General features: G+C 35.1%; 1 protein-coding gene across 6 annotated transcripts in view; it reads left to right on the forward strand.

Annotated features, from left to right (window-relative positions):
- LOC136033314 (zinc finger protein 239-like) overlaps positions 1 to 16546 on the forward strand; it is a 34696-nt gene that overhangs the window by 16390 nt on the left and 1760 nt on the right. For all 6 annotated transcript variants that reach the window (XM_065714096.1, XM_065714092.1, XM_065714097.1 and 3 more), the window contains exon 3: positions 13205 to 13348. In XM_065714096.1, coding sequence (XP_065570168.1) covers positions 13205 to 13348 — 144 coding nt within the window. The remainder of the gene's footprint in view (positions 1 to 13204; positions 13349 to 16546) is intronic.

Raw genomic sequence — 16546 nt, forward strand, 5'->3', positions numbered from 1 at the left:
GATATTAATACCCATTCTCATCCACTGCTATCAGTAAACTATTGTGTAAAAATTTGGATGCGTAACTATTGTTGATTGAATTCTTTTGTGAAATATAAAAATGTTATGCAACATTCTAATAATAAAAAATATTTTGATTCTTAAGTGGAAACATATGAAAAAATTGACATATTCCCAATATATGTCAATTTGTTTATAATGGGGTCAATGACGTGACTCTGTAAGTTCAGCTAGAGTCGGCCACTCTTTAATGAGTTTCTGAAAAATCTGGGGAAGGTAAATAGGAACGGTGTGCGAAAGCACAGGATGGTTGGCCCCCAACGCCACATTGCACATTTTGGCTGAATAGGTGTGAAACGGTGATCAGCATCGCTAGTAGGGACTGGAAATTCTAGTTAATGTTTTTATTCCTAATATTAACTAATAATAAATCTATTTAATTAATTAATTAATTTTATTTTTCACCCACACGATACATAAAGTAAATATGGTGGAGTAAGAATAAATATAAAAAAAGCACAAAAAGAAAAACAATAAACACAAATAGTCAACGAAAAAAACGGATAAGACGGTGGCGAGGGGATAGGCGCACAGAAGCTGTACTAGAGAGTTTTCTGTGAAGAATCTCCAACTTTAAAGTTATATCAGGAACTGAGAATTTTTTAACAAGAGTCCGGTTTTTTATCCAAGGAGGAAGATACAGAAGAAATTTGCAAAATTTGAAATAATTTATCCGAATTATTTTTCAATAACCAGTAATAAAAAGAGAGAAAAGACCTGAAGCATAAAGGACAGAATGATCACAGAAAGTAGAATAAAGTTTAGCCAGCGCACGTCTATTATACTTACCTCTATTTGCAACAATTTTTGCATAACCAATCTGAATCTTTTTACTTATATCACAAACAGTACGCTGACGTAAGCTCGAAAGATTGTTAGTAATGGAGATACCAAGCCAACGAATACAATCAACAAGAGGGATAGTGAAGTTATTACAGTGAAGGGGAGTAGCATTAATACAGTTATAGGGAAGAAACTCACATTTATCTATATTAATTGATAGGCCAATATCAGAGAAAGCATCAGAAACTATAGAGACCATATTGGAAAGACCCTTTTTGGAACGGCTAATCAGAAGCAAGTCGTCAGCATACGCAAGATAAGAAACATCCGCAAGACCAGAAAGATATGTACCTGAAATTTTAGCCAGCACACTAGAAATACAAATCTTAAAAAGTGTAGGGGACAGAACACCACCCTGCCTAACACCTCTTCGCATTCTTATAATAGTGTCTGGTGCAGATCCTAATTGAAGAAACGAATTTGAATACCAAAACCTAAGAAGCATTATAATAGAGAGATTGACCCCAGAATTATACAAAGAAAAAATGAGCTGACTATGGACCACACTATCAAACACTTTCGAAAGATCCAAAGCACAAATATAAAGGCCATTTCCCTTGGAAGAATTATCAGCCAATAGAGAAGACAGAATCTGGTGAAAGTGAAAGTGAAGGTGAAAGTGAGATATAAGGGGGGTGAATTCAATCGGCATATGCATCTTAGAAATACCATCCTTATCAATTGAATCAGATTTTAAACTTTTAACAGCATTAATTACGGAAGAAAAAGATATGGGAACTATATGGCGTTGCAAAAACGTTGTACTAAAGAGGGGGGTAAGAAGGCGAGTATACACAGAATGCACTGAATAATTAATCACTGAAAAAATCGAAGAATAATGTTTATACCAAGCTGTAGTTGGAAGGCAGTTACTTGTCATAGTTTCATCATTTATCTTGTCAGAATTGATCACTTTTCGCCAATCCTCCCTACTTACAGGGAAATCCATACCGCGGTAACGTGCCGACTTAAGATAACGTTTATAATTGGTTTTAGTTTTACGTTTGATATCAGCGACACACCCAAAACTTGGCCGACCACACTCATTCCATATCTGGAGCCATAATTTTCGAGGTACGGCAGCTTCTTCTGCCCTTTTCATACACATCACAAGTTGGTTATAATAACAGTCAATATCGGCTTTACCATTCGTAGGTACCTGGCGCTGAAGAAGATGATATGGAACACGTATGTTAAAAGGAGGGTTGTCAAGGTAGAGATGTAGTGCTCCAATTACTTATTTCAAACTACTTCGATTTTTCTCGCGAGCAATTGATTTCCGATAGATCAATATCTATTGTAAATGTTGCTGAAATTGGCATGTGGTCAGTATCTTGCTCGTTAACATGAACTGAAGCAGAAGAAGAGATAATACCAGGCGAGCAAATAATATGGTCAATATCACTAGTACTTCCAGAATGATGAACATATGAAAAATTGTGGGATTTGGGCACAACGCGATATGAAGGAAGACACTCAAAAAGCAGTTCCCTTCTCACAGCAGATCGATTAATATCAGTGTTTAGGTCCCCAATTATTATATACTGTAAAGAGTTTAACAGTACCTGATTCACAAGATTCTTAAGCAGACACACGCCTTTCCGAATTTAGTTCGAAATCAAGGATCAAGAATCAAGGATCAAGGAATTCCGAATCAAGGATCTGATCGAGTATCCTTCATATGGGAGATAAGAGTTTATAATAGTATATCAAATTGTATATAATAGAGTATATCAAACATAAAGACAACATATTTCTTTAGATGAATCTTAAATGGAACAGAAGTTAAAATGAATGCTAAATTATAACTTAAAACAAACAAAAATTACTACAAAGAGGAGCGAGACTACCTCTTTTAGAGGTTAAGACCTTTAAAATGTCTTGACGTTTTAAAGGTCAAGACATTATATAGATAAATACTGAGAACCGAATACATTTTAAACATTTGCTTTTTTTGTTAAAACATCAAAAAATCAAGAATTTGCGAGGTTTTCAGAAGGAAATATTTATTTTATGTTAAACACCTATTTTATTATTTAGTTGTTTCTTTTCATCTTACTTATCATCTTGATTTATATTTCTTTTTTGTTATTTTTCTTTTTTTATTTATATATATTTTATATTTATATTTATATTTCTTTTTTCCTATCTGTTGTTGTATTTTTTTACTCGCTTACCGGTTGGCACACTGGACTTGCAATGATGTCCTTCAGGGCAGAGAATGGAGTCCTTGTGTGGCTGATTATTTAGTTGAGGATAGTGTTCACCCATGTGACTGTATGCTCACCAGAACCAACCCAGCTCCAAATGGGTACCCAAAGCAATCTTGAAGAAAACACGGGAAGCGTCAGATGATTTACCCAAAGCCACTCACAGAACTCTTGGCTAAAAGACGAGAATCAGGAGATCAGTATATGCACCACACAGACCATTGATTAAATATGCAAAAGCGAGTGGTTGTTTTCGATAATAAAACAACAAAATACAAAACTTTTTCAATAAAACGCTGAAACACTATTTGAAGGGTTTGAAAGAGGAATTAGCTAATTTTGATTTGAACGAGGAGTTAACTCGTTTTTGCAGCGAATACAGTTTGAAATTGCTATAGCTCGGAGTTCGTGTTTGTACCTTGTCACTTTCCCCCTTCATTCTGTTCATCAAAAGTTTCAAAATCTTCTGACGTAACTTTCGAAACGTGGCTAGTTTTGAACTGACTTCGGACATATCGTTGTTCTTCCTGAGTCAGAACATAACTTAGCTGTAACTCGTTCAGCCCACAAAAAGCCCACCAATACAAACGAAATACAGAAGGAACTCACAACAAAAGGGAAGATGGGGATGTAAAAAAACCCATCTAACAGCACTGACAGCTTTAACTTTTATAACTAGTTTATCCTCGTGCGGGCATATGCCAGGTTCCTTCAATACTAGTTAAAAAAAAAAAAAAAAAAAAAAAAAAAAAAAAAAAAAAAAAAACTGAGCCACTTCGACAGTTTCGTGGACAATTTATTTGGGGATTCCAGGTTATTTCCTTTAATCAAGATTTGATTCCACTTCGGGGATATCAGGACAGAAGGATGATTAAAGTAATAGCTTACTTAAATGTATCAGAATTAACATAATAGAATTGACTTACGGTTCATTTGCACATTGCGGAAATCCATCTGTATCTTTTCGAACGATGGCTCAGAAAAAACTGCTTTTTTCGGCAAAGTTTTCAAATAAATGTATCAGCGTGACCCTCCTTTAAAAGCTGTTCAACAATAGTGAGCCAAATGACACCATTTTTCTTGGTTTTCTTATAGCGGGTGAGAAGTATCATATAAGCTGGGGTAGCCTTGATCCAATGTTCTACGATCATGAAATTTTTGATGATCCATAGTCATGGATTTTATTTATTTGAAAACCTTGCCAAGAATCGGTCCTGATTTGACAAAATCCTTGTGGAAAGTTTTTAGGGAGTTTTTCAAACACGAAAATGGATGGAATCTCCACACTGATTACTAAATCCGGACGGATTTTCCGTTGTAACTGCACTTTTAATTGAGAGCCGTGTATTTCCGTTGTGTTATAATTTTTGCCCCTTTCAAACAAATAAGATATGCACAAATGAAATCTAGCAGAAAAGGTGGGCATTTTATATGGTTAAATGGGGAATAATACAAGAATTTTTAAGTTCGGTGATGAATAACGAGAGAAATCTAAGCTATACTGACTTAATGCGAATACGAGTCAAATCCTAAATAAGTTGAAAATGAGCTCAGTCCTGGCCTGAATAAGTCTAAATCAAAAGGACCGAAATCAAAGATTGAGCTAGCTGTAGACTACGGATTTTAGCGAAAACACTTTAAGCTTGGTAGAAACGAAGGTTTTTACAAGACATTTCATATTATTAGATCATACGAGAATAAGAGAAAAGTTATGAAAGTAGAGATGGCATTAAATTATGAATTAAGGAGATGTGAAATGGAGACTGTTATTAGAATAACCCAAGATTTGGAAAATACAGCCGGACGATGTTATAGTAAGATATTGTATTGGCATGTTAAGAAAGTAAGAGGAAGTGGTTAGTCTGGACTTGTTCCAGTTAGAGAAAAGAACAGAGTCTCAGTTAGTTACAGGGAAAGTGTTGAAGTGACATGCTCAAAATATTTTGAGAATGTGCTAAGCCGTGAGAAGTTTGTAGAAAATGATGTGGAAAAAAGTGAAATAACTTTCGACAATTTTGGAAGTGAAGGAAGATTTATTTTGCAAGGAGTGGGAGACAGTATTAAAAATAATGAATAAAGTAATCAAACAGTTCTTTGTAACGAATTTTCGTTAAATCGGAATTTTCATAATAATAGATACATCAAAAGAATTGGCTTATTATGGTGATTCCAACTATGTAAAATTCAGTAATTTTAGTGCTACCTATCAAAAGCTTCGAGCCTAAGAAAATTTGCCTTATTTTCGAAAAAGGTGGGTAACACCTGTTAAAATTCAAGTAATCCTAACGAAAATCACACTGTAAAATTCAGCGTATCATCGAACCCTAATGTAGTGGTTTCAAGCTTCTATCTAAAGAAATGCGGAATTTTATATCTTGTGGGTGTGTTGTGGATGTGTTTTTATTTTATTTGTTTTCCTCGATGATTGTATGGAAACAATGGTCCTGGGAGATCGCCAGAGGGTTCATTTGAATGAAAATTATAACTTCTAGTGCTATTTTCAGTGACCAAAATACTGGGGGGATAGCTAGGCATTATTGCTCCTGGTATTATGTGAAAAAGGATCAGAAATTAAATTAAAAAAAAACAACATTTTTTCCAACTGAAAGTAAGGAGAAACATTAAAGCTTAAACAACAGAAATTAGTTCATACATCAGGTTACCTCGCTCTACACTAAAGTTGAACTATTTGTACCGATTCTTTAAGAATGACTTCTGAAACACAAAGACCGTTTAATTAGAATAAGAAGCTCTTTTAAAATCACTAAAGAACTCTTGCCTGAAGAGCGCGGTATTGTGGAGGGGGTGATCCCCCTAATATACGAAATAATAAATATACTTAGGTCAGGCTAGCAACAGTAGTGGTTAGGTCTATTGTTTTTAAAAAGGAAATTAATTTGGGAATCAAATGGTATATTTTTTTAATTTGTATCTAATTTATGTCCTATAAAGAACAAGACCTAGGCCATTGTTCAAAGATGCAGCTATATCTTACACAATACGGTGATTTTGAGCAAAGATCCCAAATATCAAATTAGCAGTGTGGTGACAAAATAGTATCTTTATTTGATTCCTGATTCAGTATTGTTTTGAAAATATAATTTTCACTTCCCTGGAAATCAATTAATAGAACTGGTAATGCCTAATGCTATATATTTGTCTTTTCTTTTTTCTGAATTGGCATTATTTTGCAGTAAGAACCAATGGTATTAGCCAAGAATTGGTGCTATTGAGAAGGAGACATGTTAAGAAAATATTCCTTACTTTGTAACGTGTAAATAGTTGTTTTTAATACAAATTGAAGGCACTTCTTGTAATGCTTTATCCCCTCCTTTGTGTGGAAATATACAGCCCAAATTATGTATTTATTGTGTTTTTCTGTTTCTTGATTTTCTCATCACTGGTTCAATATATGAATACAGTAAAAACAAGAGTGACACACGGAAAAATGTATGGGACGTCAGGGGGCTGGGGTTAAATAGTATAACGTAAGTTAAAGCTTTTTTCTCAAAATTGATTCAGTTCGTCTGAGGTTTTTTCCCCAAAATTTGTTTAGTTCTAATCCTGACCAATTTTCAACTATGTTATGATACCAGCTTCAGAAGATAAACCAAGTCATATTTGAATACTTTAAAAATAATTTATGTTATTAAACAATCAGCGAACATGGAAAAATAGATCACATAATAGAATATTATAGTTCTTGACTGTAAGAACGAAGAAAAACGACCAAAGGCACATAGGAAATTGGGAAATTCAAGAACAAAAAGTTAACTTGCATTTTCAACATATTGAAAAATAATTTTATTTATTACTTTTTGATGGATTAGTTTTGCCAAACGGCCTTCAAAAATCGTGTACACTGTCTTGTGTCGATTTCTCGGCATTATTTGAAAAACGATCAAAAATTAAACACAAAAAAAGTTTTTCATCTGAAAACAATAAACCTTAAAACAAAAATTATTCCGTACATGAAAGGGGCTGCCCCCTCCTGAACACCTTGCTCTTTACGCTAAAGTTTTTTTTTATATTTTAAAAAGTAGAGTTGTAACAGAGTCTAACTGTAGCGTAAAGAGTGAGCGGTTAAGGAGAGGGCAGTCTCTTTCGCATACAGAAGAATGTCTGTTCATATAATGTCGCTCCCTACTATCAGTTAAAAATACTCGCTTTAGAGCTTATGTTTCAGTTAGGAAAGCCTTGTTCTTTTTCTTATTTGGAATAGTAAGAGACGACCTGCAGAGAATTATGCAGTAAACTAAGTCCAATAAGTGCCAAGGTCTATTCTTTACTAGGTTTCAGCTATCTCTGCAGCCATGTTACCGTCAATCTCTGAAGTCACTCTTTATATCAAACATTTCTGTTAGTATAGACTACAGATGGTTCTTTATTACGACTTAAAAAAAAACAAAAAAACAAGTCTTTGAACTGCGAGTAAGGAGCGACATTAAAACGAACAGGAATTATTCTGTATATGAAAGGAGTTGTCCCCTCCTCAACGCCTCGCTCTTTACGCTAAAGTTTGACTCTTTCTTACAATTCTACTTTTAAAAACAATAAAAAACTTTAGCGTAAAGAGCGGGGCGTTGAGGAGGGGACAACCCCTTTGCTGTACGGAATAATTACTGTTTTTTTTAAGTTTTAATGTTGCTCCTTACTTGCAGTTAAGAAACTTGTTTTTTTATTTAATTTCTGAACGTTTTTTAATTAATGCATGTTTTGATTTTGGCTCACCGCAGATGAAGAATTAAAATGAAATTTGAATATATTTTTTTTGGCTAAATGCACTTTCTCATAGTTTTGATCAGACAATTTTGATAAAAAGAAAGGGGTGGGGGAGCCCTTGTTGCACTCCAATTTTTGGCTACTTAAAAAGGCAACTAGAACTTTTTTTTACGAACGTTTTATTAGTAATTCATATACGTAACTTATGAATTAACTTACGTGACGAAATTCTATATTTGAATATTTTTATTACGTATATGAGGGGGTTCGCCCCCTCGTCAATACCTCGCACTTTACATTGAAGCTTCAACTTGGTCCCGATTCTTTAAGAATAACCCCTGAATCACAAAGGCCGTAGAATAAATAGTTGAAAGTACTAAAAAAAAAACTTTAGCGTAAAGAGGGAGGTATTGTGGAGGAGATGAATCCCCTTAATAATTTCTGTTCGTTTTAGGTTCTAATGCTGCTCCTTACATCCACCTGAAAAAACCTTTTTTTATTTATTTTCTCATTTTTTAAAATAATGCTACAAAATCCTACAGACCCTTCATGGAAATTTTCTCCCCTCATGATAAATTCCTCCATGGAAAGATCCTCCTACGTAACCCCTCCCCCCAACCGCCTTTAACGTGAAGAAGTCCCCCTGAAAACGTTTGTACACGTCCCAATAACTATTACTATATGTAAACAATAATCAATGGTGTAACTTGCAGTCCCTCCTCCGGGGACTTTGGGGGATTAAGTCGTCCCGAGAGATATAATTATTAGGTTTTTTGACTATGCTAAAAAGAACTGCAGTCTCAAAATTTTGATCCAGTGACTTCAGGAAAAAATGAGCGTGGGAGGTGACCTAGGTGCCCTCCGTTTTTTTTGGTCACTTAAAAAGGACACTAGAACTTATAATTTCCGTTTGAATGAGCCCTCTCGCGACATTATAGAACCACTGGGTCGAAACGATCACCCCTGGAAATCTAACTGGAAGTTCGTAGCGTGACTTTTGACTGATCAAACAGTTCGTGGTAACGAACTGTAGTAAGGAGCGACCCGGCTCAATAGTAAACGAGACTCTAAAAAACGAAATTTTGATGCTAAAAGATACGTCAAAAGAATCGGATTTTCATGCTGATTTTAAATATATAAGTTTCATCAAATTTAGTCTTTGTCATCAAAAGTTACGAGCCTGAGAAAATTTGCCTTATTTTGGAAAATAGGGGGAAACACCCCCTAAAAGTCATATAATTTTGTGGCTCCTATCTACAAAAATGTGGAATTTCGTATTTTTTGCCAGAAGACAAATCGCGGGTGCGTGTTTATTTGTTTTTTTTTTGTTTTTTTCCCATGGATCATCGTATCGACCAAGTGGTCCTAGAATGTCGCAAGAGGGCTCATTCTAATGGAAATTAAAAGTTCTAGTGCCCTTTTTAAGTGACCAAAAAAATATGGAGGGCACCTAGGCCCTCTCCCACTATCATTTTTTCCCAGAATCATACGGATCAAAATTTTGAAATAGCCATTTTGTTCCACATAGTCAAAAACCCTAATAACTATGTCTTTGAGAATGACTTACTTCCCAACAATCTGTGGGGGAGGGGCTGCAACTTACAAACTTTGACCAGTGTTTACATACATTAATGGTTATTGTGAAGTGTACAGACGTTTTCAGGGGGATTTTTTTGGGGTGGGGTGTAGGGGAGGGGGCTATGTGGGAGGATCTTTTTTTGGAGGAATATGTCATGGGGGAAGAAAAATTCAATGAAAAGGGCGCAGGATTTTCTAGCATTACTATAAAAACAATGAAAAAATAAACATGGAAACGTTTTTTCAGTTGAAAGTAAGGAGTAGCATTGAAACTTAAAACGAACAGAGATCATTACTTATATGAGGGGTTCTAAAACACTTTAGCATAAAGTGTGAGGTATTTAGGGGGAGATAAATACCTTGCTCTTTATGCTAAAGTATTTTTATTAATTTCAACTATTTTTTCTACGGCCTTTCTGTTTCAGGGGTCATTCTTTAACAATTGGGACAAAACTTACGATTTAGTGTAAAGAGCGAGGTATTAACGAGGGTACAAACCCCTTCATATACATAATAAAAATATAAGAATATAAAAGTTTGTTACGTAAGTTAATTCTTAAGTTACGTATATTTTTTACTTATAAAAACGTTCGTTAAAAATTAAAAGTTCTAGTTGCCTTTTTAAGTAACCGAAAAATTGGAGGGCAACTAGGCCTCCTTCCCGACCCCTTATTTCTCAAAATCGTCTGATCAAAACTAAGAGAAAGACATTTAGCCAAAAAAAGAAATAATAGGCAGATCTCATTTTAATAATTTATGTACGGAGAGCCAAAATCAAACATGCATTAATTCAAAAACGTTCAGAAATTAAATAAAAAAAACTAGTTTTTTTTAACTGAAAGTAAGGAGCGACATTAAAACTTAAAACGAACAGAAATTACTCCGTATATGAAATGGGTTGTCCCCTCCGCAATCCTCGCTCTTTCCGCTAAAGTTTGACTCTTTGCCACAATTCTACTTTTTAAAACAATTAAAAACTTTAGGCACTTCCAGGTAAGCTAGGACGATGAAAATTGGCAGGCGTATCAGGAAACAGACCAGATTAAATTAGAAATTGTTGTTTCCCCGATTTGACCATCTGGGGGGGGGGGGGAGTGGGGTGACGGTTAAATCGGAAGAAATGAGGTATTTTAACTTACGAACGGGTGATCGGATCTTAATGAAATTTCATATTTAGAAGGATCTTGTGCTTTAAATCCCGACCGGATCTGGTGACATTTGGGACAGTTTGGGGGGGGGGGGACCTAAAATCTTGGAAAACGCTTAGAGTGGAGGGATTGGGATGAATCTTAGTGTAAAAAATAAGCAGAAGTCCTAGATACGTGATTGACATAACCGGAACAGATCCGCTCTATTTGGGGGAGCTGGGGGGGGGGGGTAATTCTGAAAAATTAGAAAAAATGAGGTATTTTTAACTTACGAAAGAGTGACCGGATCTTAATGAAATTTCATATTTAGAAGAACCTCGTAACTGAGATCTCTTATTTTAAATCCTGACAAGATCCAGAGTCATTGGGGGGGGGTTGAGGGGAACCGGAAATCTTGGAAAACACTTAAAGCGGAGAGATCAGGTTGAAACTTCGTGGGAAGAATAAAAACAAGTCCAAGATACGTGATTGACATAGCCGGAACTGATCTGCTCTATTTGGGGGGGGGGGTTAATTCTGAAAAATTAGAAAAAATGAGGCACTTTTAATTTGCGAAGGAGTGGTCAGATCTTAATGAAGTTTTATATTTAGAAGGACTTCGTAACTCAGATTTCTTATTTGAAATCCCGACATATCCAGCGTCATTGGGGGGGGGGTATTGGAAAACACTTAAAGCGGAGAGAATAGGATGAGACTTGGTGGGAAGAACAAAAACATGTCCAAGATACGCGACTGACATAATTGGACCGGATCCACTCTATTTAGTGGAGTTGGGGGGGGGGGGAGTAATTCGGAAAAATCAGAAAAAATGAGGTATTTGTAATTACGAACGGGTGATCAGATCTTAATGAAATCTGATATTTAGAAGGATCTTGTGCTTTAGAGCTCTTATTTTAAATCCCAACCAGATCCAGGGACATTGGGGGGAGTTGCAGGGGGAAACCAGAATTCTTGGAAAACGTGAAAATTGAGGTATTTTATCTTACGAATGGGTGATCAGATCCTAATAAAACTTGATATATAGAAGGATCTTATGTCCCAGATACTATATTTCCAATTGAATCGGATCCGGGGACATAGGGGGTTCGAGGGGGGAAACAGAAATCTTGGAAAACGCTTAGAGTAAAGAGATCGGGATGAAACCTGATGGGAAGAGTAAGCACCAGTTATAGATACGTGATTAACATAATTGGAACGGATCTGTTCTCTTTGGAGGAGCTGGGGGGGGGTGTGGGTTTGGAAAAATTAGAAAAATTGAGGCATTTTTAACTTAAGAATGGATGACCGGATCTTAATGAAATTTGACATTGAGAAGGAACTCATGTCTCAGAGCTCTTGCTCAAATCCCGACCAGATCTGTTGATATTGGGGGAAGTTGGAGGAAAAGTTGAAAAACGCTTAGAGTGGAGAAATCGGGATGAAACTTGGTGGGTAGAATAAGCAAATTTCGTAGATACGTTATTGACGTAACCGTACTGGATCCGCTCTCTTTGGGGGAGTTAGGGGTGGGGTTCAGTTCTTTGGCGAGTTTGATGCTTCTGGACATGCTAGAACGATGACAATTGGTAGGCGTGTCAGGGAGTTGCACAAATTGACTCGATAAAGTTGTTTTTCCTGATGAGACCATCTGGGGGGGGGGCTGAAGGGAGAGGAAAAATTAGAAAAAATGAAGTATTTATAACTTACAAGTGGGTGATCGGATCTTAATGAGTTTTGATATTTAGAAGGACCTCGTGACTCAGAGCTCTTATTTTAAATCCTGAGTGGCACTAAGCCTCTGATTTTCCTTTGAAATCAATCTATTGATTCTTAGAATTTTGCTAGAGCTCATACCATATGAGCTCTTGGCTCATCCGGCCTCGTTACAAGTGCCATATGAGCTCTTAGCTCTTATTATTACATATCATAGCAGGTGCTCCATCAGTTGGTATTCCAGAAAGTATTTCCAAATCCAAGTTGTTTCTGCTTAAACAATTTTCAACAGCAAAAAAATATCTTCTCTTGTTGTTGTACTTTTTAAACTTACTGTTGAAACCATGTTTTTTGTACCTTTTTTTAATTTTTTCTTTTGTTTTTTCGCTTTTTTTTCAATGAGAAAGGCTCCCGGATGTGTGGCCGAAATGTTCAGATTTTTTTGTATTAAAAGTGTTTTTTTTTTTTTTTTTTTGTTCACTGCTTTGTTGAAATTAAAACCCTTTTTTCTCGCTTAATTATTTGTAAATTATTTGTAAAAATTATTAAATACGATAATATTTATTTTTTTCTAATCTTCACATTGCGAAGAAAAAAATTATAAATTTAGTGTCAAACGTAGGAGCTTGAGGGTATCGGAATTCCTCCTGATATTTGGGACGCTCTTGGATATGTTATTAAAAACAAACAGTAATTACGTTTAAAAGTAAGTTTTTTCTGGGAATAAATTTTCTGTAGATTAACAATTCTGTAGTATTTGCGACTGGTTTTCTATGAATTGGAGTTCCTTTTCTACTGTTGTGATTTGCTGCAGATTTTCTATTCCACAGCAGCCTGTTTCATGCATATTTTCGGATCAACTGAGCTCTTTTTTAATTTTGTATTCTTTAGGTCTAAAGTTGATGTAAGCCAAATAAATAACTATGCTTGCCTTTGTTTGTTTTCTTTTAGAAGTCAATGTTCAAGATGAGATTGTGGGAAGAACAGATTCTATCTCTTCACCTGATCCCGATGATTTTCCTAAGGGCTCTGTCTCCCCTTTGCTTTTAGAGTCTCAATTGACTCAAATGACTGCAATGGCTTCTAATGACCAAGGTATTTCTCCAATTCAAATCTGTAACTTTTTGGCTATGCTATTCAATTAATTTAATTAGTGGTAAATTTCATTGCATAGTGTACCTCTAGACTATCAAGCCATTAACTATAGATAAGTATTTTTGCTTCTCGTCGTGATTTACTTTTTCATCAATTATATATTTTAATCCTTTCTACTATTTGTTAAATAAATAGCTGATCGTTAGAATAAAATATTTTATTGATATTATCAATGTTAGAAGTATGTGGAGTAATATTTGTGAATGAATTTCTTTATTTGTTGTTTTTGATGGCTGGGAGTTTGCAAGAAGGAACTCTGCTTGGGAACTGACTGAATGAAATTATTTTCGTAATTATTACCGTTAACACAACTCACTCATCATTTATTACTGTAATTTTTTATCAAAATTAAAAATTTATTTAATTATTTATTCAATAATAAGATTTTGATCAATGGTAGCTAAATAAAATTTTTAAGACAAATTTTGTAGTAATTCTGTTTAAGAACCTAATCAATGAAATTAATATGAGCTAATTAGTATATATATATATATATATATATATATATATATATATATATATATATATATATATATATATATATATATATATATATATATATATATATATATATATATATATATATATGTATTTACTACTGTAAATATATATGTATATATATTTACTACTCTTTCTCAGTTTATTAATATGCCAGCACAATATTATCCTATTGTGCTATCTAGCTGCATCTTCTAGATCTTTGCCATTTTTATCGAACGCATATACTTCACACCTCCGTAGTTTATATGTTATTGCTTTCTCCACTTCCTATGTATTCTATCTCGTACAAGCCCCTCCTATTCTCTATTATACTTAAAGTATTTTTTACTAATATTCCTAGCTGCGTTCCAAACTCTCTTCCCTAAGAAACCATCAGTGATTTCACAAACTATTTTCCTAAAATTTGTGCATCTATCTTCAACATTCTCCAGTTTTAAACTCTAGTTTCACAAATTATTTTCCTAAAATTATTCCATCCATCTTCTATATTGTCAATTTTTAAACTCTCCAGTTTAGTATTCAAGTGTTCCTGGAAATTTTTTCCCAAATTCTCATCCTGGAGTCTAACAACGTTATAGCTTCCCGGAAGGTATATACTCTTTCTAAATTTCAGCTCTTAAGGAACCCTAGTAAATACTAGATGGTGATCTTTACTTTTGACATCAATTACCGCACTCCTATATGCCCTAGTATTTTGTATTGATCCAGCCACTCTTTGGTTTATGATAACATAATCAATGAGGTTATCTGTGTTACCATTATATGAATAAGTTTATCTATCTCATCTCGTGAATGACCAAATGTCGTATTGTTTATAACTAGATTGGTATACCCACGAAATAACAACGGTCTTTATTGCATTACTGTTTTTGTTTTTTTCATACACCAATCCTACCTAAGCTAGGATACTATCTATCTCTATTTCTACCGATTTCGGTGTTGAAATCTCTTAATAAAACACCATATTTTTACCTGTGACCCTGTGTTCCTGCTTCTGAAAGTAAAGTTCATTTGAGTCTCTATTTCATCCATCAGTACGGGGGCATATACTACTATGACTGATACTCCGTACTTTTTAGTCATAAAATAAGCGAATAGCATTCTATTTTTGATACCGTCCTAACCTAAACAAGACTTGGTAGCTTCCTTATTCATCATGAGCCATACTCCTTGTCTATGTATCCAATCCTTTCTACCGGAGTAAATAGATTCCATATTATCTAATTCCATGTTTTTTCCCTTGGATATGAGTTTCTGAAACTTCTTTTAAGTCCAATTCGAAGTGTCTGAATTTGTCAGTCAAAATGTCGATACAGTAGTTGTTTTCTAATGTTCCAACAGTCCAAGTTGCAGTTTTCTTATTCGTTAAATCATTGTGATTATTTTGGTCTCAGGAAAACAATGGTCCCAGAACCAGTGTAAGACGGGGACTAACACATCTTCTGAAGTCTATGCGGAAGTACTTACGCCGGCTTAGAACCGGACAGCAAGAAGTCCCTAGGAACCAAAGTTTAATCGAGGCTTTGTGGAATCCTGGACCCGTCTTCGTCACAACAGGGTTTTCAGCACTTGGCGATGTTCTTCTATCAACAAGAGTCGAAATTCACAGACAATCTCAAGCCTATTACCTTCAGCTCATTTATTCAAACCTATGAATATTATGCTTCTACGGAGAGGCATTCCTTAGTAGATAAATTAGCTAGGAAGAGGTTTTTCAGTCCAAAAACGTGTGCTAAAACAGACCAAACTCAGGATATTTATTCTTTAATTAGAATCCAGTGCAAATACTGTGTTGTTTACTAGGATATAATTTCCTCGAAGGATACCTCTCCTTAAGGTCACGTTGCAGTGCAGTAGCAATCACCTTGCTTGGGTTGAAGCTCAACGATGTTTACATACCTTCACCTTTTTAAGGTGCGCTGACGGATTTCCTATGTTACTTAGGGATTGGGAGTCAAGCTTTGCTTCCTAAAACTCTACCACCATAGAAATTTCCATTCTTAGCCTTCTCCATGTACTCACCTAGAGTCAGCAATAGGCGTCAGGAAGGGGCCAAAAATTTACAAAAGGAAATACAGTTCTTGCGAGGGACTGAACCACAGCACCAGTTGTTTCAAAACAACTCACGACCCATCGTTTCAATGTCACAACTCTTGGCTCTCCACTGAGATTTAAATGGACACCAATTTACTTAATACCTTTTTCAAGTTGCATAGTTCCCTAATACTTTTTTTGCGCTTGATAGATAGAAGGGCAACGACTTACTTGGAGAAGCGTATGCCAGTGAATGTTCATCATGGGCAAATGCTTTTTAGAGGTTTAAGTGTCTTAAAGATGGCTGAGTAGACGTTGAAGACGGTTCCTGGCTAGGTCACTCTTCAACATCAAAAACGGATGAAATGTTGGAGAAGCTGATAATTTGATTTGGTCTGAAGGGCGATTGAGTATTTACGCAGCTGATGAAACTTTGGATATTGATAAAGAATGTGTACGGTAAATTTTATATGACAGTTTTAGCTTGTCAAATTTGTGTGCTAAAATGGTGCCTAATATTCTAATGTTTGAAGAAGAAGTAGCTTGCAAAAATCATTGCACTGACACTTTTTAGGCGATTGAAAATGACCCGAATTTCTTGAA

Source organism: Artemia franciscana, chromosome 11 (assembly GCF_032884065.1).
Source record: "Artemia franciscana chromosome 11, ASM3288406v1, whole genome shotgun sequence".
NCBI classification, from domain to species: Eukaryota; Metazoa; Arthropoda; class Branchiopoda; order Anostraca; family Artemiidae; genus Artemia; species Artemia franciscana.